At 38.6% G+C, this 21,041-nt stretch overlaps 1 protein-coding gene across 4 annotated transcripts in view; it reads right to left on the bottom strand.

Moving 5' to 3' along the window:
* The window catches only part of LOC134531206 (muscle-specific protein 300 kDa), a 602,384-nt gene that overhangs the window by 199,256 nt on the left and 382,087 nt on the right, over window positions 1–21,041 (bottom strand). For all 4 annotated transcript variants that reach the window (XM_063366862.1, XM_063366865.1, XM_063366863.1 and 1 more), the window contains exons 75-80: window positions 19,628–19,771; window positions 15,594–15,779; window positions 14,538–14,672; window positions 12,859–13,038; window positions 1,554–1,712; window positions 722–895 (exon numbers count right to left, since the gene is read on the bottom strand). In XM_063366862.1, the coding sequence (XP_063222932.1) occupies window positions 722–895; window positions 1,554–1,712; window positions 12,859–13,038; window positions 14,538–14,672; window positions 15,594–15,779; window positions 19,628–19,771 (978 nt within the window). The remainder of the gene's footprint in view (window positions 1–721; window positions 896–1,553; window positions 1,713–12,858; window positions 13,039–14,537; window positions 14,673–15,593; window positions 15,780–19,627; window positions 19,772–21,041) is intronic.

The following is a 21,041-nucleotide window of genomic DNA, read 5'->3' as shown; positions in this document are numbered from 1 at the left end:
TTTAGAGATGGGTAAAATTACATCATCCAAGTCTACTGTTGCATTTTGGCAGTATATTTGTACATGGATGTATTATTGTCTACTCCTGCAGTTTTCCCTGAAGTCTATGGTTCATGTACCAACAATTACATTTGCTATGACCTTTTGACAGCTTCGAATATAATCACATAAATGCAAAAAATATATTTAGGTTCCTTAAGTGTTCCTTTTAAGGTTTGCATTCTGCTTGAATTTACATTATTCAATTCAGAAAGGATGTAAAACTTGAAATCACAATCAGAGTAGAAGCAAATCTTTAAATATGAAACAGAATAAAAAAAATATGAAGTCTACACATCCCTAAATCTTATATTTATTTGTAAAAACCATAAAGACTTACATATCACAACATAGCATGAGCATAACAGACCTATGCAGTCTGTTTGGAAATATGTACTGAAAAGGAACATTGAAAGTGTTTACCAGCATTAAGGGTGTTTAGTGACTTTGAAAGACCATTTGTACATGTTTCACTTTCTTGTTTGTGCTTTGCAGCTTGGACACATCAAGGTTATTTTTTTGTGCAGTGTTGTTGTATGAATGCGGACAAAACTTTCTCCAAACTTTGTTTTTTCAACAAATGCCAGTCTAACTTGAGATGGCCGTCCGAGCAGAACTCAGGGTGCGTCGCCACGGACAGAAGCGCTGTGTCGGTGCAGTGGGAGCAGCGCACGCCAGGTACCTGGTCGACGAGGTCCTCGAGGCGGGCTCTGACCACCAGCTCTCTGTCGGGCGCCGCCACGGCCACCACGTCCTGGGGGCTACTGGGACGCGACACACAAGCAGCCGCCGCCTCGCACGCCTGCACGGCCACCGCCAGGCGGGCCTTCTCCGACTGCAGCTTGTTGTGCAGGCCCTGCGACACGCACTCTAGCACTACACAACCTGTGTAGCCTTCAACAACCTGTGCAAGTAACAATGTTAGCTTCACCAGTATACCTTACGGCACGTTCAGCACAAAGTGCATGCAGGATTAGCAGCTTTGCAGGATTATGAAACGTCAAATTAGCTTTGAAGTATGTACCAAAGAAAAATTAATAAACAGTACAATGATATTTAAAAGAAACTGTAAAAGTTGCTCTAAAGAATTTGAAAATTTCTTAAATTTCCCTTAGAAAATAGGAAACTCTGTACTGAAATGAAAAACGATAATAGTGAAAACCTCTAGGATAATAATTTGTGCTTGTATCTTAATTTTACATAACCACTGAATTTAAACAATAAACTCTTGCTAGCTGAAAAAATGTGGCCATCCATTAAGAAACAAAATTTTAAAGATCATATTACTTATCGATAAATTTTTTCTTAACCAAAAATAAACATTTTTTTTTGTTACCCTTGAGCTGAAGAACCTGAAGAAAATCAAGGTCTGACAATAACTTCAAACTCCATTTGAAAGTTGAAAATACATGCCATGTTTTAAAGTTGCCATTGAACTGATACATTTACTTTGTCTGCCAAAGCTAAGATGCCTAGTATTTGTAAAACGTGAGAATGAAGGGCAGTTGAGGTACCCTTGCGACCTCCAGTTGCTGCTGCGTTGCCTTCAGACTGGACACAGGCGTCTCTATCTCCTGGGCGATGAGAGGCTCCAAGCCGTCCAGGTTGCTCATGATGCTCTCCAGGGTGTCCTCGTACTCCTGGAACTTGGCCAGTGACTCCTGCAGACGACTCTGAAACCACCACCACCACAATTTCATTCATAACTGACTCAAGGGGGAAAAAATCATCAAAGAATTCTACATACTGTGGCCGGCAGGGCCACATTTTTACTTGTAATTTATTTTTGTTGCTGGTCTCTAGTTTTATATGGTTTTTTATTTCACGTATTTTTACGCCTTTTTTAATTAATGTTAATTTATCTGTAAATTTTTTTAATTATATTTGTTTCTGTTAATTAGTTATACGCCGTTTGGTAGCTATCGATTATGAGTTTAAGAATATCGATTGTGTTTCACGTAAATACCACTTGGTGAGCGCCCGGCGGTTGGCTGATGACGTCAGACATTCGGCTTGCCGGGAAGAAAAAATCAGCTGGGCCGGGAGAGTTTGTGCCGAGCGACCGTCGAGGACAGAGCCATGTGACGGCGCGGACTGGTATGCCGGACGGCAACGGGCGACGAAGAGTATTGGGTTGGAGGCTCCACGATGGGTGACAGGGCAAATGGATTGCCCTGTGGTACAGAAGAAATCAAGGTAAAGAGAGGCCGCGATTTTGATTTTTACCCTCGTGGTGCTGCACTGGTTTTTGGCAAACCTAGTGAACCGTGTATTTTCCCATACTAAATTTTATTTGGACGGAACTTTTATTAGCCTGTTTGGTGAAGAGGCCCATTTGTTTTCACACGTTGTTCCAGTGTGGGATTTTTTTTAAAAAAAGGTCGCCCGTTTGCCTGTAGTTGTAATAAAAGTATAAGTTTGGAAGAAACGAACATTTTGCAATTTGTTTTTGAGACTTTGTCTTCGGAATTTGCATACTTAAAGTTGGCTTTAGCTAATATATCAGCTTGTGCAGTATTATTAAAAGTATGCGATCGGTATTGGACTACATGCGCAGCCTGATGTTGGTTGGTGCGGCCATTCTACGTTTTTATAAAATCATTGGCAAGTTAATAAAGAAGTAAGACTTTGTTTGAAGCTGATGATAAATACTTCTGTGGTAACATGGTTATGTTACGTGAAGAGTTTTTGCTACATTTCCCTTAAAAATAAGATATTTTTTTTTGATCATCGTTCACGCCTTTGTGAATTCGTACCTATGGCCCGGCGTGGCATTAGACTCTGGAGTTGGTGAGGAAGGTCAGGAAGCCAGCGCACGCCTAGGATATTAACTTTGTTTTTTTTGGCAAGTCTTTAGCAACGAACATCTGAAGAAAGACTAAACCGTTGATTGAGAGTTTAAGAACTTTATTTAAATAAATTTTTTGTATTTCAGTTTTATTATTGTAATATTTTTTTATATATTTATATATTATATTGATTGTCTTGTTTGATTTTTGGTATTAGGGCAGTCAGTATATTTTGATATTTTATAGTGGCCACGCCTCACGCCCTTATATATTTTTATACTTGTTGTTATCAGTATTTATATTTTTACGATTTTTTAAAGGTTATTGTTAGTATCGCAAATGGGGATAAGATGCTGCCATTATTAACGTCAGCTTTTGTAACTAAGCTTGTATGGTTATGTATAGTAAAAATTATTTTTGCAAATTTCTATTTTTTAATAACATACGTCCAAAGTCTTGCCTCTTGTTTGTTTAATGGGTACTCTGCTAATATATCCTTTAAATTTTTTGGCCTGACCCCTGGGCAGTGGTGTGGGGAATTTATATTGTTTAGCTTTTTATGCCTGGTTTTAATATTTATTTTTTCCCTTCGCGCCCAGAGTGAGTCGGGGACGCAACCCCTCTTCCAATTAAGGAGGAAGAAGGGTTACAACCTGCGCCACTCTGCTAGGCAGAGACTTTGGACTTTTGCGATTTTGCTGACTTTTTTGATTTTTTTAATAATGGCAGTTTCTTGGATTTATAAACTTCCCAAAGAACAGGTTTACGCTAATTTGCAAGCTGCGGGAGCAGGATCAGCACCAGGAATTTTAGTGGTCTTTTAGATTTCCAGTGATGGTTTTGATTTTTTTCCTGTGAGGTTATTGTTTTTATAGTTCTTTGCTTTAGTTTGCAACCTTTAGTTATTGATTATTTTGAGAGAGAAGGTTTTGTCTAATACGTTTCGGTCTTGACTTTGGAGCTTGTTTGTTTGTTTTGGCATACTTAGACCCCGTTTGTTCGGTTTGTGAGATTAGTTTGTCTTTTCCGTTACTTGTTGAAAAATCCTTCTCTTGTTTTTTTTTTTTTGAGCGTTGAAATTTTGACTGAGGCTTTGGAGGCAAGTTTTCCTTGTTGCAGGTTTGTTTGTTTGAGTTTGGGCTGGTTTGTTGGATTAGAAGTTTTTGAGAATACTTTGTCTCCAAGTCCAAGGTTTTTTTTTGACGTTTTAGTTTTTTAAGGTTGCTGTTTAAATTTTTTTTTTGTTCAAGGCGGAGGTTGTGGCCGGCAGGGCCACATTTTTACTTGTAATTTATTTTTGTTGCTGGTCTCTAGTTTTATATGGTTTTTTATTTCACGTATTTTTACGCCTTTTTTAATTAATGTTAATTTATCTGTAAATTTTTTTAATTATATTTGTTTCTGTTAATTAGTTATACGCCGTTTGGTAGCTATCGATTATGAGTTTAAGAATATCGATTGTGTTTCACGTAAATACCACTTGGTGAGCGCCCGGCGGTTGGCTGATGACGTCAGACATTCGGCTTGCCGGGAAGAAAAAATCAGCTGGGCCGGGAGAGTTTGTGCCGAGCGACCGTCGAGGACAGAGCCATGTGACGGCGCGGACTGGTATGCCGGACGGCAACGGGCGACGAAGAGTATTGGGTTGGAGGCTCCACGATGGGTGACAGGGCAAATGGATTGCCCTGTGGTACAGAAGAAATCAAGGTAAAGAGAGGCCGCGATTTTGATTTTTACCCTCGTGGTGCTGCACTGGTTTTTGGCAAACCTAGTGAACCGTGTATTTTCCCATACTAAATTTTATTTGGACGGAACTTTTATTAGCCTGTTTGGTGAAGAGGCCCATTTGTTTTCACACGTTGTTCCAGTGTGGGATTTTTTTAAAAAAAGGTCGCCCGTTTGCCTGTAGTTGTAATAAAAGTATAAGTTTGGAAGAAACGAACATTTTGCAATTTGTTTTTGAGACTTTGTCTTCGGAATTTGCATACTTAAAGTTGGCTTTAGCTAATATATCAGCTTGTGCAGTATTATTAAAAGTATGCGATCGGTATTGGACTACATGCGCAGCCTGATGTTGGTTGGTGCGGCCATTCTACGTTTTTATAAAATCATTGGCAAGTTAATAAAGAAGTAAGACTTTGTTTGAAGCTGATGATAAATACTTCTGTGGTAACATGGTTATGTTACGTGAAGAGTTTTTGCTACATTTCCCTTAAAAATAAGATATTTTTTTTTGATCATCGTTCACGCCTTTGTGAATTCGTACCTATGGCCCGGCGTGGCATTAGACTCTGGAGTTGGTGAGGAAGGTCAGGAAGCCAGCGCACGCCTAGGATATTAACTTTGTTTTTTTTGGCAAGTCTTTAGCAACGAACATCTGAAGAAAGACTAAACCGTTGATTGAGAGTTTAAGAACTTTATTTAAATAAATTTTTTGTATTTCAGTTTTATTATTGTAATATTTTTTTATATATTTATATATTATATTGATTGTCTTGTTTGATTTTTGGTATTAGGGCAGTCAGTATATTTTGATATTTTATAGTGGCCACGCCTCACGCCCTTATATATTTTTATACTTGTTGTTATCAGTATTTATATTTTTACGATTTTTTAAAGGTTATTGTTAGTATCGCAAATGGGGATAAGATGCTGCCATTATTAACGTCAGCTTTTGTAACTAAGCTTGTATGGTTATGTATAGTAAAAATTATTTTTGCAAATTTCTATTTTTTAATAACATACGTCCAAAGTCTTGCCTCTTGTTTGTTTAATGGGTACTCTGCTAATATATCCTTTAAATTTTTTGGCCTGACCCCTGGGCAGTGGTGTGGGGAATTTATATTGTTTAGCTTTTTATGCCTGGTTTTAATATTTATTTTTTCCCTTCGCGCCCAGAGTGAGTCGGGGACGCAACCCCTCTTCCAATTAAGGAGGAAGAAGGGTTACAATACCAAGAGCATAAGCATGAACCTTATTTCCATGTACATATCTTGGCATAAATGGCCACTGTAACTTGAAATGCATGTTTGAGAGCAGTTTTTTCAATGTACTAAGATGCTTATGGGTGGGAAATACTAATAAGCATGTCACAGAATGCCGGTCTTACCTATGAATTAAAAAAAACGCACAGCTCCTCACATGGATGTGGCACTGACTTAAACAAGCCCACAAGGCAAAAACACTAGAACTCAGCTCAAGCAACTTACATTTTTGCTGTGAAAGGGTCTTAGGACAGTGCTCGTATTTTACATCAACTTAACTGAAACACTAATGTATTTTTATATTTTTAACTTTACTCTCTTCACTAATACTGACAGAAAATTCACAGGTGCTGGGAGTTCCATTGGCAAGTGTTGGTGTTGCACAACTACCGTGTTTGTTTCATCAGCTTCAGGGTTTTAAGAAAAAGTTATTAACATCACTTTCAAGTTTCAGAGGCAGTCAAGTAAAGCTCTCTAAAGACCTTTTTGATACATATGTTGAGAACCCATAAATGTACTGTTTTGGCCATTTTGCCAGTCATTTCTAGCACACAAGTTCACAATTCTTCAGGTTCCCACCTTGGCCAACATCTGGGTTTAAATGAGGTATGACGATGGCAAATCTTAATGATTGCACAACGCTATGAGACAGCGCCTACCTGCAAAATGCCAGCATGCAACGGGAAGTCGCTCATCAGGAGCCTGAGGCCGGCACTCTGCAGGTAGCCGCACTTGCTGCTGTACCCACAGCAACACTTTCATATGTCTTATATCTTTTAAGAAGTGCATTGGAATTTTTTTTACCAAAAGATGGCATTAGAAGTTAAAGAAGAGCTTTTATTTTAATTTAATTTGTGAGATTTTAATAATTCATTTACTTTTCGAATTTGAATAGTAGACTTCGCAAATTAAGTAAATATTCAATTTATTGCTGAACATTAATTTTGATTACGTGAGTATGTCGTTATAATTCATTAAAGATTATTGAATGAGACTATTCACACACACTGTAGTTTTTCAAGAGTTTCTTCATTAAAAGCCAATTTTTGTCACATACTTTTTATCATTTGCAATATATTAAAAAAATTGAAATTTTAATAAATATTTTGTGTATATTAAATTGTTTGTGATATTCATCATTTTATGACCTGTGCCAATGATCTTGCGAATAAAACAACTGTTCAGGTTAATTTTTAAGTTAAGTTTTATAATACCTGATTCATTTTATGTATTTTCCCTGATTTAATTTAATGGAATTATTGTTCTTTGAGACTATCCGGTTGGCAACTTGATCGCCATACTAACGAGAACATTATTGAAACTCTGAGATTTTAATGTATGTTTTTTTAGTAACGTTTAAGTTATGTTTTATTGTTACTAGTTTTAAGTATTATTTTATATTTAATTTTCCATGGGCAGCATACTTGGGAATGCTTAAAGAAGTGTGAGAAAGTGAAAGACTGGAACTATTTTCTTTGGCGCACAGCAGTGGCGCACTGCAGCAGCTAAGCCACAGGCAGGTGGAAAATAAGTCAATCTTGGCTCGGGCGGTCGCGAAGCGAGAGTTCACACAGAAAACGTCATGCAAAATATTAACGACATGACATGTATAAGTCCGGGTGAACTGTACGTTTTACGGGGTGTTTAATGTAAGGATGGTGCTTATTGAAAAGTGTTGCCGTGGAACTTTTAAAGATGTAAAATTATATTTCCATACAATGCACCGTTCAGTAATTGCAAGCGGTGTGCAAATTTTCACTGAATTTGTCAGCGGGCTATAATTCGTAAATTGTAGCACCAAGTTCTCGTTACACAGCGAGCCAGGTGTTCCTACTGCTATGAGGAACGTCTGTGTAGTGGCTAGGCAAATGGGTGCTTGGAACCTGCAGTAGTGAAATTGTGTGTTGCGCCGGCAAGCGACTTGCCATGTAAATAACCAGCTGGTAGAACTTTAGTGACTGAGATTTCAAGAAATAATATTGCGTGGTGCACGTGATTTAATGATGACCGGTCCGTCAGTACCTTAAAATGGTGGCCACTCACAGTCACCAAAAATATTCCGTGATTTTTCCCTGATTTCCCTGATTAAAAATTCAAAATTTCCCTGATATTTACAATTACAAAAAAAAAACATACTTTTCATGAAAAAATATAATATTATAGAAAGAGATTACTCATATTTTAGCACCCTGCTGTATTTTCTTCATTATATACATACGGAAGTTCGTTAAATAACATAATACATTTTAAATATGTCACTTGACATTATAGCGTCCCTTTCAATGACCAGCAGTCTGTGTTTTGTTTTATGTCTAGAGACCGGAAAAATTCGCGAATTCATTTCGCGATAGGCTAAAATAAAAATAGTTATACCTCAGTGCTGCCTCTGCTATTGGCTCACTACTCACCTGGATGACTCTGGGCCAATGAGAAACACCCGACCAAAGCTTTATCGAATCTCAGGCTGCTACGTTGGGACGTCTCACAAGACAGCAGCCAATGAGTGGGTGGCATTTGACCGAGAGTACGCAGAACTATGGAGTTCATCCTACAGGTCATTGAACCCGCGAATTTTTCCTGTCCCTAGTAATGGGGTATTTCAGTGGCGAGTGCTCAAACATTTTCACACAACTTTTGATAACTGTTCTTACATTCATTTTTGAAGTGTAACATTTCTAGTTGTGAAATATTCTTAGTCTTAGTACTCTCAACAAGGGATAACAGTACAGTGCAAATTTTACCTTGTGTTTGATTTAAAAATGAAACAAATAATAGATAAATCTTCACTGCATTACAATCAGTACTCCCATCTGTAGCTAAAGCAAATGGTTCACTTACTAAAGATTCAACAGTTTCAATTTAGTTTCACCAGCCATATACTCCACTAAAGCAGATATTTTTAATCTCGCACAGCTGTATTTCTGTGCAATTTTTGAGTCTGGAAACATAGCTCTATACAAATTACCCGAATGATCGGCTACTGCTATCGGTAAATTGTGTTCTACCAAAAAACTTTAAAACAATAACTCTGTGTTTGTTACTTTTGTTTCTTCAGATGTAGCGAAAAATGGCGATATAGATTTATTGCTCGCCACGGCTTTAAAATGTTCAGCATGTTTCTTTGATTCAATATGCCGTCTAGTCATCCCTTCCACCATGTGCAATCGAAAAGTTACACGTGCATACATTACAAAACGCGTGGCGTTCCAAAACATTTGAAGATGAAAAGCATGGCCATTCTTTTGAATAGTTTGGTCGAAAGTTCTGAAGAATAACGTTCTTTTTTTTTGCCCCAGATACACATTGTTCTGTCACACGCTTAATTTCTACAACCGGCACTGAAGAACACAACACTATCGAACAACATAAAATGGCGTCATGTCTGTAGACATGACAAAAACACTTTGATGAAAAAAATGGCTTTCAAGAAAGTAATTAACACAACACAGGTTAGCCAAAGTACCGTACAAAAATTATCGTGATGTAAGTAGCTAACAAACGAAAAGTCCGAGAATATGTACTAGTTGTATCATACAACGGACGTAATACCGTACCATTTCTATTACAAAACACAAGAATTAATCTACTTATTTCGACAGTACATGCGCACATTTATTAGTTCCGTTATGTGTACAACCACGTGATGTATTCGAACTGCGTTCACAAAACACGCACACCAGAAACGGAATTTTTTTCCGTTACCCAGCAGCACAAAGCCTCGTTTCCGTAATAAACCAGCGATGTGTGTTAAATGTGTAATAATTATGAAAAATCCGTAATGGTTGGCAGCTCTGCGGAAATATACATGACACAAAAAATTCCCGGTTATTAAAAAAATTCCCTGACATTTCCCTGATAATTCCCGATCAACGTGATTTCCCTGATAAATCCCGGTTTTCCCGGTTTTCCCGGTGAGTGGCCACCCTGCTTAAGAAACGTTAAGTCCGTGCCGCAAATTTTTGTGGAACAAACTGTGGTTTTCATTTGCAAGTTACAAATTTTTGAAGTTACGTTTAAATTTATTTGTGTGTAAGTTGCCCCAACAAGACTGACTTTGGAACGTTTTAAAGTAATAGTAGGAAAAAGATGTAATATATAACTATTGTAAAAATATATCTATTTTTTATAAAAGCTTTAATAAATAAAATCTATATATGTATTTGAATTTGTGCATACATATTTTACCCTGTAGTAGTATTAGTAATTTAAATAATCAAAAAACCTGGCCAAATAATTTTTTGTAAATGTAAAAAAGGTTTTAATATTTTTTAATATATTTTTTAGTTGACGTGCGACGTGCTGCGAACGTCTGTAATCTGGAAGCCATCAGCCCCTCTCTTCCTAAACACGTGTGCGAGCCGCCGCCGCTGTCGGCCGCGACAGCTGACACCGCCCAGCCACAGCCATCGCCGGTTGCCAGGGCGACCACTGCCGCGCCCTTGGTTGCCAAGACAACCAGCCGAGTGCGCGCGCAGCCTTCCCCTCCTCGCCCACCACCGCCTGCACGGCCGCCTCCTCCCGCTTACCCCTCTCCCACCAAGCCAAGATCCGTCCAAGTCATGTGTGTTCCTAGGGGTTCGGAGGAGCGGCTCGCACAGCTTTACAGTTCACGCCACACCCGAGTTTAACTAGGTCACTTGAACTAACAGCACACAGACAAGCCTCTAATGCACACCAACACGACATTACATCACGCCAGTTAGCCGATCTAACTGGTGGGGAGCTTCACTCCCCCACCGAATTAGGTACACAACTTTTATAGCATTACACAACCTACCAGCGCACACACAGGCCCGTGTGCCAAACCTATCCCACAAGACACGCACCCCCGCTGTCAATTCAAATGATTCTTCACCAGTGTGGGGTGCACCTGATTTACTATGCACCTAGCGAGTTATAGAAACTTCGGTTTCTGGCCTCGCCCAGGCTTACTGCCCCGGATGGCAATATGATGAATCGGCGGCGGTCCAAGTCATGTAGGCCGGCTGGAATTCCTGGAAGCCCCCACGATTCCTGGAACCCCCAGCCCTCCCTACGTCACGCCCCGGCCCTCAGGAGGGGTATAAAAGGCCGGCCCTTGATCCAGGATCCATCAAATTCCAGTCCCGGAGAAGACAACAAAGCGGACCTGAGTCTAAGTGCCCAACCCCCGCATGGTAGACTCTTTCTACTCAGACCAACTCTTCATCCAGACCATCCTGTCTCCTGTACTTTCCTACATTTAATGCATGCAAACTTGCATCCCGCATGTAAGTGCCCAGGGTTTTCCCTGTGTCTATGCAGGTTTTACCTGGGCCCAACTTAACTAGTAGTTTAGACTAGCGATAAGAGTGAGGGGAGTTAGTCATGGCAACAATCGCTGCCATGGCTGGCCAATCCCCTCCTAGCACATGATGCATGCGACCCTCTCCCTGCATGGCTAATCCCAGCATGACTAAGGCGTGATAGGCTTCGGCCTGACACGCACTTAGGTCCCTCCCTAACCCGGACCCCTCCCAAACACACTTAGTTTTAGTTAGGTTAGGAAAAAAAAAATCCAGGAGGTCAGTTGGTGCCCTAGGGGCACCACTGGCAGCCGAGCCTGCCCGCCGCACCTTGAGATCAGTCGGTGCCCTAGAGGTACCACTGGCAGCCAAGCCTTGCTCACCGTGCCACAACCTGCTCACCACGCCTTCACCGGCAGCCGAGCCTGCCAGCCGCGATCCGGAGTACGTCGACGAAGTCCGCGGAGTAGTTAGAGTGTATCGGGAGACTGTCGGCACCAACATCGAGTGTTCGAATAAAAGCTCGTACCTCGTACCTGAGAGTGTCCTTTCGGGGTGAGGGAACTCCTCGGGGACCTATCCAGCCAGCCAGCCAGCCAGCCAGCCAGCCAGCCAGCCAGCCAGCCAGCCAGCCATCCAGCCAGCCAGCAAGCATGTCAGCCTACTACTGCAGGGAAAGGAAGACCGCAGAGCCAAACCAGTCGCAGCAAGTAAGTAGGCATCAGATGAGGGACACTGGGAGCAGCTTTCAGAACATCCCATGGTGGGAGAAAACCTTACCTACCCCTCTTAGAAACCTCCATTCAGAGGGTACTCGCGCCAGTCAGGCCATACCTTCTTATCTAGGCAGAAATTGAGGATTGACGCTTAAGGGCTCCGCCTACCCGGGCACACATACGGTGTGCAGAGCTTCAGAAAAAAAAAACGTGATTTCAAAACTACTCATTATATCCGAGTGGGGTCCGATTATGAAAAGCATTTAAGAGTTCGTTAAGGGCCGAAAAGTACTTTTGATTTTGGGTAAAGTTTTTAAAAAGTATTTTTAGAAGAGTCAAAATGGCTAAAACGCATGTTTTCAGAATAAATTTTAGGCGTAAAAAAACTGGTATAAATTCTTGAAAGCACTTAAGGGACTTGCATTACACCTGTATCTTCATTTATCCGCCATATAATGTTACGGTCACCGCTCAAATTTCACAGTTATCCTGTGACGACGAGAAGACTGCGCGCCAGTTCAGAGCCTTGCGCTTAGAGGTGACACAGCGCTAGAAGCACTGGGGAGCGTCGCGCTTATCATCCCGCCTAACTAACACAAATACACCCCTGACGAGGCGGGCCCCTTAAGGCCATTCTGGAAGAACCAGAGGTGCCACGCGACATAGAAATTTCAAATATTGTAAATATTAATGCATGTAAGTTGAGAACTTGAATACAAATGTTTCGCAATATTTTCTTTTGTTATGGCGAAAGTAACAAAAACATAAAAACACCAATAAATTATCATTTGTGTTATTCCAGCTATTGCTATTGCTATTGCTAGGTCCTTAAATTTGCTGCTCCTGTTTTTTAAGGCTCACGATCTTAAAATATGAGTAACAGTCCAGATATTTGCAGAGTTGGGTTGAAAATATTTTTTAATGAATGTCTTTTACAATGATTGCGCCTCCGCGGTTAAATAAGACTGCTCCTGACAAGACGTGGGGACTGTCACTGTCTGTTGTTCCAACAGGGAATAGTGACAATTTTTCAACGGGCACCAGTTGTAACGAGCGTTGCAGCTACCTGTATCTGAAGCGCAGTGTGCAGAAGGGAGTCGTAGCTCTCTTGGACATTGTGCAGCTGCTTCTCAATGGTGTCCTTGATGTCAGGCGTTGTGGCCTTGTAGCGTTCTATCTGCCCCTGCCCTTTGGCCTTCACGTCATCCAAAGTAGCCTGGTACTTCTGAATATCTTCCAGCAAAGCCTTTAACAAACAAATTATCAAAAATAAACTAACTTTTTTCCAGACCCTACTTTAATTTTTATGTTCCTCCATGACATCAATTATATTATAGATAGTAAATTTTTTCCACTTTGCAAGTGTTGTGAAAGTAGTTTGCCTTGCTCATAGCTGACATTAAGTAAAATAGCAAAGCAGCTTAGAAGCAAATATTTGAAGTTGTTATTCAAAAAAATACATGATTTTGTCGATATTATTTAGGGTTGTGTGAAGACTATTTTTTTTCAATCTGAATTGAAGTTGGAGACAAAAATATAAATCATTTCTGAAAATTATTTCAAAGCATACGTTCACTTAAATATTTGCTACATTAAGAAAATACCATAGGTAAAAATTTCAGTGCTTTAGTTGGTGTTTCATTAGCATTACTGGAATACCATACATAGTATAATACAAAAAATATGGGTGACATTTAGCAGGTTAACCAACTGCAACTACTTGTAGAAAAAAATCATACCAACCAAATATAATGTGTTTTCATGTCAAAACCTACATCTCTCTCAGATGTGAGGGTCTGGACAACACAAGTAGACAGTGTAATTTTCTCTTGCAACGAATATGAGCAATTTAACACTCATACACACTGTCTTGGCAAACAACATGAGTCCCTTTTGTGGCAAAAAATTTTTAAGTTATTGAAAATGAAAAAAAAAAACATTAGTTTTGATTCTACTTCAAATTTATGAAGCTTTGCACACACCTAATAATATTATTATGATAAATTTGAAAAAAAAAAAAAATATTCAATAACTATAAAATTTACTTATGAGTATATAGTTTGTCTTGATCACTTAGATGCTATAAGGAAGCATATGAGGTAATGATGATTTTTCTACTAAATATAAATTATAGTTCAAATGTACATGCTAAGCTCATTTTAAATGACAACTTTATAACATATACCAGTAAATAAATACCACCAATATGATTGCAATACATAAGATTCAGATTTCAGTATAATTTTTTATGTATGAATCAAGTCGCATAAAGAATTTTGGACATTGAAAAGATATCACAACTACAACGGACAAGAAAATAAAAATTATAAAGGAAGTACTCTTGAAAAAAAAAATAGATATTACAGTTAAGATGTCAAAGGGATGAAAACATTAGCATCATGGAGAATTACACAAAATATACAAAAATTAACAATAGCTGACAAGCAGCTAAATGAAGTTTAAGAGTAGGTAAGCTAAAGGAAGTTAATCAGAGAGAGAATCTCAGTGACCAGTATTATTTACCTAAAACAAGTGTACCTGTAAAAGGATAATCACATAACTAAGCTAATGTATAGACAGTTGTTGTAAAAAGGAGGGTTTAATGTTTTACTGAGTGATAAGCATATGGGCTAGCTAAGCTACGGGCTTGGGGTTGGCTCGTGAATGAACATGATGCATTCCAGGCCGGACTGAACCTGTCTCGCCATGATACCCACCGGCCAGTGACAGGATGGCATTACACACCTGGTGCTGCTGTATCTGCTGCTGTGTCTGCTCTCTGTTGGTGATGTAGAGAGAGTTGTGAGCCATTAGCTGGAATGAGATCTGCAGCAGCCACTTCTCTGTCTCCTGGAGAGACTGGTGGTATGCAGAATACTCCTGCACAATTAAATACATTGAATACAGCTGATATTACAGCAATACTTACCCGATCAAACCCAATAGCTATTAAAACCCAAAATCCAACACCCAAGTTAAGAAGTGCAGGTTACAAAGAAAATTTCAACACATAACAAAAACTCCAACAAATGAAAGGAAACTAAAGAGAGATGAACAAAAACTACCAAAGTCTATTTAGAAATCAAAGCAATGCTGAAGGTAAACTGCATATATACCATATTCATTCGAATATAACATGTTAATGATTATAACGTGTATTTGTCTTTTAGTCCTTATGAGTCTCTTAAAATAATCATTTAGCAGTGTATAATCCAATGATTAGAACATATATTTTGTTTATTTAGTTTTTTTCCTTTCAGAATTACTTCTTAAAAATCGATTGTTAATTCACCTGTATGACCTAAAATTTTTTTGGCACGGATATAATTAGTTGTATATGCATTTACTTACTAAGCATTTTCATCCTTTAATGAGGAAAAATTGTGCCTGAGTACATAGTTAAGTACCCAGAGTACTTCTGAAATAAACAGTAGCCATACATACAGTCTTACACCATAGCACTCATAATTAATAGTACTTATTCTTTATATGACACCTGACTAGTCACCCCCGTTTCTTGTGCAGCATTCTGAATTATAATATTACTAAATATTCTGCTTTAGTTACATTAAAAAAAAAAGTTATGTAGGATATCATTGACTGTACATTACACACAATTTTTTAATCTCAAAAGTCACCACAATGATGCATTATAGAATTTACTTAGAACAAAATTAATAAAATATAGCATCACTGATTGTGAGATGCACTCTACTTTGAGAGTAAAAAAAGCTGACAGTAGTATACGTAGTTTTTAATTTGAACTGGCCCTCCATAAGGAACATCTGCATGCAGCCTGACCTGTATCTCGAGCTCCAGGTTGTGTTTGCGGGCTGCACAGCCACTGGCCAGCTGGTCCCAACGCGACTGAAGTCTCCGAGCCTCGTCCAGCACTTCTGGTCGGCTAGCCCACACCGACAGCTCTGCAGCCTCCGACAGCAGGTGGTCCAGGTCTCCCCGCTTCACCTGGATCTCATCCTGGTAGTGCTGCAACCAGTCATGCACAGCGCTACCGTGTAACACATGCTACATGCTGATGCTGTTTCTCTATGAGCACAAAATGTATCAAAACAACCCAATAAACAGTACCGTATTAACCCGCATATGGGTGGCACATTTTATGCCGATTTTGTGTTTAATAACATGTACAGTGAACCTTATGTGTGCTATTCATTTTGGGTAAAAAGAAAAGAACTAACTTTGCACTGCGTGGTTGAATATGTGCTTAAATAACTAGCCTGTGTGGTGTTGATTATTAGTAATTATGTTATGGGTAAGAAAATTGTTTAGTTAAAATATCTCAGCAGTGAGTACAAATCATCATGAGTTGTGCCATTACACTGTGTGTGCTACCTGTCAGACGGCTAACCGGTAAGTGACGCAGGTAAATGACGTGGCTGTCTGCCACTATGCTGGCGACAAGAGGGAATCTAAAAACAAACAGTGAGTGATGAAAATGAGAGGGGGAAAAGAAGGAGAAAGGGGGGAATGCATATGTGTGTGAGTGCGTGTGGCCATGCAGCAATGTTTATGGTTGCTTTAAACTGCAACATTCCATGACAAAATGCTGTAAAGGGGATGCTTGTTTTTATTGAAGGTATTGACAAACAAAATAGAAGAAGGGGACAGGTAAAAAAAAATATATTAGATGGGAAGGAAAAAATGGGTATAAAAAAAGTATTCTCTTCCTTTGTATTTTTTATAAGGTAGTTGGGAAAAGGGAGGCAGTGGGAGGGCCATTAAGGATGGAGAGGGAAGAGATAGTCTGAAGGACGAGGGTCAACATCTGTGCCATCAGTGCCGTGTTTCTTATGCGGTAATAAGCTGAGACACGTACCATAAAGACTTCCCTTGTATTCTACTGGAGATGGATATTATAGTGTTACTCATATTTGAGGGTGGAAATGTTAGATTTTTATGCCCAAAATTATAGGTGTAACCCATAAACAGTAAAAACTGCAGGTAAATAATGATTCACAGAACAGTAAACTGGGCCGGTCGAATACTCGAATCCTCGAATCCCACCGAATCTCTAGCATTCGAAAGATTCGAAATTCGAGGGAAAAGATTCGGGATTCGAGGAAAAATATTGATGTAAATGTAGTACTTTAAAAACTTAAATGCTTACAATTTACTTGGCCTGTTTACATTTTCCTTGGAACACATCCTATTGAGGTACAATAGAACCTCGTTAATATGTGATAATCACGGATTACCGAATTTCACGGACTAGCGATTAAAAGCCCGGAAGGTCTTGTCAAGCTTCTCAGACACCGGCGTGCAGCTGGGTTAAGGCCAAGGTCATGTGATGTAACATCTCCCGAGTCTTACTGCGCCTTGGCAGCAGATGGATAAAAATAGTAAACTCCCCATTATTCGTGTTAATTGGGACCCGCCGATGCCCGGATAATTGAAATGCTGTAAAAAAATTAATAAACCCGGGTAATCCGTTCATGGCAAGGGCCCGCCATCTTTGAATTAGTGTCTCGGCTTAAAAAAATACAGCACTGCCTAGCCATTAATTCACAGTCATTTACAACAGCCGAAGAGAGAAAAATAAGAATGTGCTGACCTTGCACACATAAATTTTGGGTAGCCCCCCCCCCCCCCCTCTGCTGTGCGGTGGCCGTGGAAACAAACAAAGGGAGATGGGAAGCAGAAGTCAGGACATCCCCCTCAAGTTTAAAGAGTGACAAATGTGACAGCTGAAAGGGGGGCGACACAAAGGGTCCTGCAAACAGCGTTGCAGAGTTTGGAGGCCCACGTGATGGCTTGCAGTGTTTGCCTTGCCGGCCGTTGCAGTGTTTGCCGCGTGACGTTAATTTTAAGCGCTGACAATTTTTACTTCTCTTTTTTTCTGCTCTTTTAAATCGTCCCGGATTATCCGATTCCCGAATTAGCGCATCACGGATTAACGAGGTTCTACTGTATTGTACTTTTAATTCGTTATTATATATAAAAAATTATGAAGCATGTATTGATTTGGGAAACTTACTTCATATTCATGAACATGGATGCATTGTCGCTACATTGGCATTAAATAAGGCATAAATCACAGATGTATTCTCAGAATATGCTAAAAAATAAAATAAAGCACATTTAGGATCTAGACTAGTAATATGAATCTTGTTTTTTTTTTAAATAACTTTACCGAGAAATCTGTTACTTAGTAATACAACAATAATGCCGACTTTCATCACAAGTTACGGTCGCACATGTAGTAATAATGAAATAATGAATGACAAAAATTAATACATTATACAATTATTATTTTAATCGCGATTCAATTTTAAATATTCTGATACACGTTCTATTTATGAATTTTTTTAGGACCAAGTTTGGTTTGTGAAGACTACCAACGTTAAAATATGTATTATCTGAGAACTCCATGATGGCCAACCAATGTATTTGTTAGCCAATCATTTTGAGCAACACAAAAAATAACTAATATTAATATGAAGAATTTTAATGGGCAAACTAGAGAAAACACCTCGTCACTTTTAACTTCGGGCATATTAATCACTATGCTTTAGTGAGGCTTAATTTTAAAAGACGCACAACAATATTTCTTATGGCCTAAAACCATTAAAGCCAAGATGGCGCCTTGAAGTTTCCATTAAATATTTCCGGAAAGCGTTTATCTTCATTTGGGACTTTTAACAAATGTCAAGTTGGTAATTACAAAATAATGTTCCGTCGGATGTTGAATTTCGTTTTCCGATTTCCGTGGATACATGAATCACTGTACTCACAGATAATGCCTGAATGCCTTAAATCCACCAAGTCAGATTATACAGCAATTGATGAAGTGACCAGATTCTTACGTGATCCTACAGTTAACCCAGAAATAAACATCCTCGAAAACTGGAAAAATCAGTCTGCGTGTTCACCCAGGCTACATAAACTGTCCAAAAAATATTTGTGTTCACCACCTGTGACAGTGTTCTCTGAACGTTTGTTCAGCACTGCAGGAAACATATGTGACCAAAAATGGAATCGTCTTGATCCAGAACGTGTCAAAATCCTTGTTTTTTTTAAATAAAAATTTTAACGGTTAAATAATTCTGCATAATGTTTAATTTTTTTCTTTTAACTTATAAATTATTTTATAATTAACCCTTGAGATCTGGATTCGGATTCGAGGGGTAGATTCGAGGTACTGTTTGGGATTCGAATTCAAGATTCGGATTCGGGAAAAATGGGATTCGACCCATCACTAGTTAGAACACATTTTCTTATAAAAGTATACTAACCCCTTTTTCCCATTACACTAAAATGATTATATGCTGTTACATACATCCAGAGGACTTAAGTTAATTATAATTTTATTTTCTGCAAAAGCATAAACAAATAGAATAACAGCTAGTTGAAAATGCTAAACTTGCATTCGCATTACATTAAAAAATAATATCATATGCAGTTGCGAATAGATCTGTGTGGAATATGATCGGTAGATGCCAATATTGCTGAGATTTAGTAATATCATTCATTCTACCAATTTTCGATACAATCATAATCTTTTTTGCTGGTATAAAATTTTTTAAATTTACAATTAAAGATTAACCTAATTTCCACTACCATATTTATTACATCACCACAGTATCAAATATCACTTTGGTTGATATAAACTGTACACAGCTAATAATTATTTAAAAAAAAAATTATGTAAAAAAAGTTATGTTATGTTTTACTCTAGATTTATAGCCGACTTTGAAAAAAATTCATCAATATAAAACATGCAAACACATCAAGTAGGTGAAAGGTTGCCCAAGACAATTGCAGAGATATTCACACAAACTGATATCATCTAGGTAATCCTTGGAAACTCAGCACACCTTGTATCGTTCCACAAGGGTCTTCATCTCCCCTAGCTCAGCCTTGGTGTTGGGAGATTCCTGAAGCAGTCTCTCCGTGTCCGAGATCCAGCGCTGAAGACGAGACTTGCTGTCTTCATAGTCTTCCCAACGGCTCATTGCAGCCTGCATCACAAAATTGCCAAAAACTGTATTAGCCTGTCACCAAAGTACATGACGTGGTCAGTGGAGATTCCGTGTTTTTAAAGAATAATAGTTTGCAAGCATGAAGCACTGGGAAAGAAGCACAATTTTATTTAATCTAATTATTTTTTTTTTTCACTTAGTCCTTGAAGGGGTGTGTGGTTAAGAAACAAGCGTAGAATCAAGCTGAAGCAATCACTGCCAGCCACTTATGTAGCATAAGTCTGGGCTGCCAACCAACTTCTTGCCCCCATGGCATAAGAAACACTAAATGATAAGCTATGTGATTGTTAAGTGGATGTCCTTAACTTCTTTCAAGTGCCATTTGGGTATGCAATGAACTGAAAGCTGGGACAAATCCCTACTTTTTTATGAAAAGCCAACTTAAGAAAACTTCCTGTACAATAAGTTTAAAGAAATTAGCACTTTAACTATAATTACATACAATTTCCCCCTTTGAATACATTTTCCTTGTTAATAAGTCTAGATTTCTAAGTACCTTGAAAATTTTTTAACAGAGACTTTCTTTAACTGCACATAATGATACGTACTAAATAATTATTTTCAATGTTGTGAGTGAAAACCTTGTTGTCAGCCCACAATGGCTACAGCTAGAATTAATATACTGTATTTACCTGAATATAATACTATGATTTTTACCAAACCTGTGGAAACTAAAAGTTGGGGGTCACATTATAATTGCAAACTTGTATCTTGCCATTGGGAACAACTTAGTTGAATAACTACATTCTCTGCCTGTAAACTGCATCACTTATGCCACTTTAGTTCATGGCTTCACGAACTTCTGCACAGGCATGATAGATGAGAGATGCAGGATGAAAGAGTGTTTATTCCTGGGATCTCTCTGCTCTTCACTGTGGCTGCTGGCAAAGGCACCAGTTTCCCTCCTCTTTCATCCTCCCAGAGACCACAATACAGCCCCACATTCTATGCTTTTTAAACTTAAGTCATAAAACATCATTTTCTTCTAACTGCGGCTTGGTATTTCTAAAGATAACATGTAAATCACTCTACTAATGAAAGTGGCACAAGAAAGGGTCTAGTAAATATGGAATAAATCTAATAGTATAATAATTTTCAAGGACCAAGTACTTGAATTGCGATTTCCAATGCGTAAACTCATAAAGTTTGGGGTCGCACTATGTTTAATGTCACATTATGTTAGGGTAAAAATAATAATATTTATATATAAAATATAAAGATTTAAGTGATACCGATTGCAAAATAAACT

The sequence above is a fragment of the Bacillus rossius genome, chromosome 3 (genome assembly GCF_032445375.1).
Source record: "Bacillus rossius redtenbacheri isolate Brsri chromosome 3, Brsri_v3, whole genome shotgun sequence".
NCBI classification, from domain to species: Eukaryota; Metazoa; Arthropoda; class Insecta; order Phasmatodea; family Bacillidae; genus Bacillus; species Bacillus rossius.
This window is presented reverse-complemented; position numbering and strand designations above follow the sequence as displayed.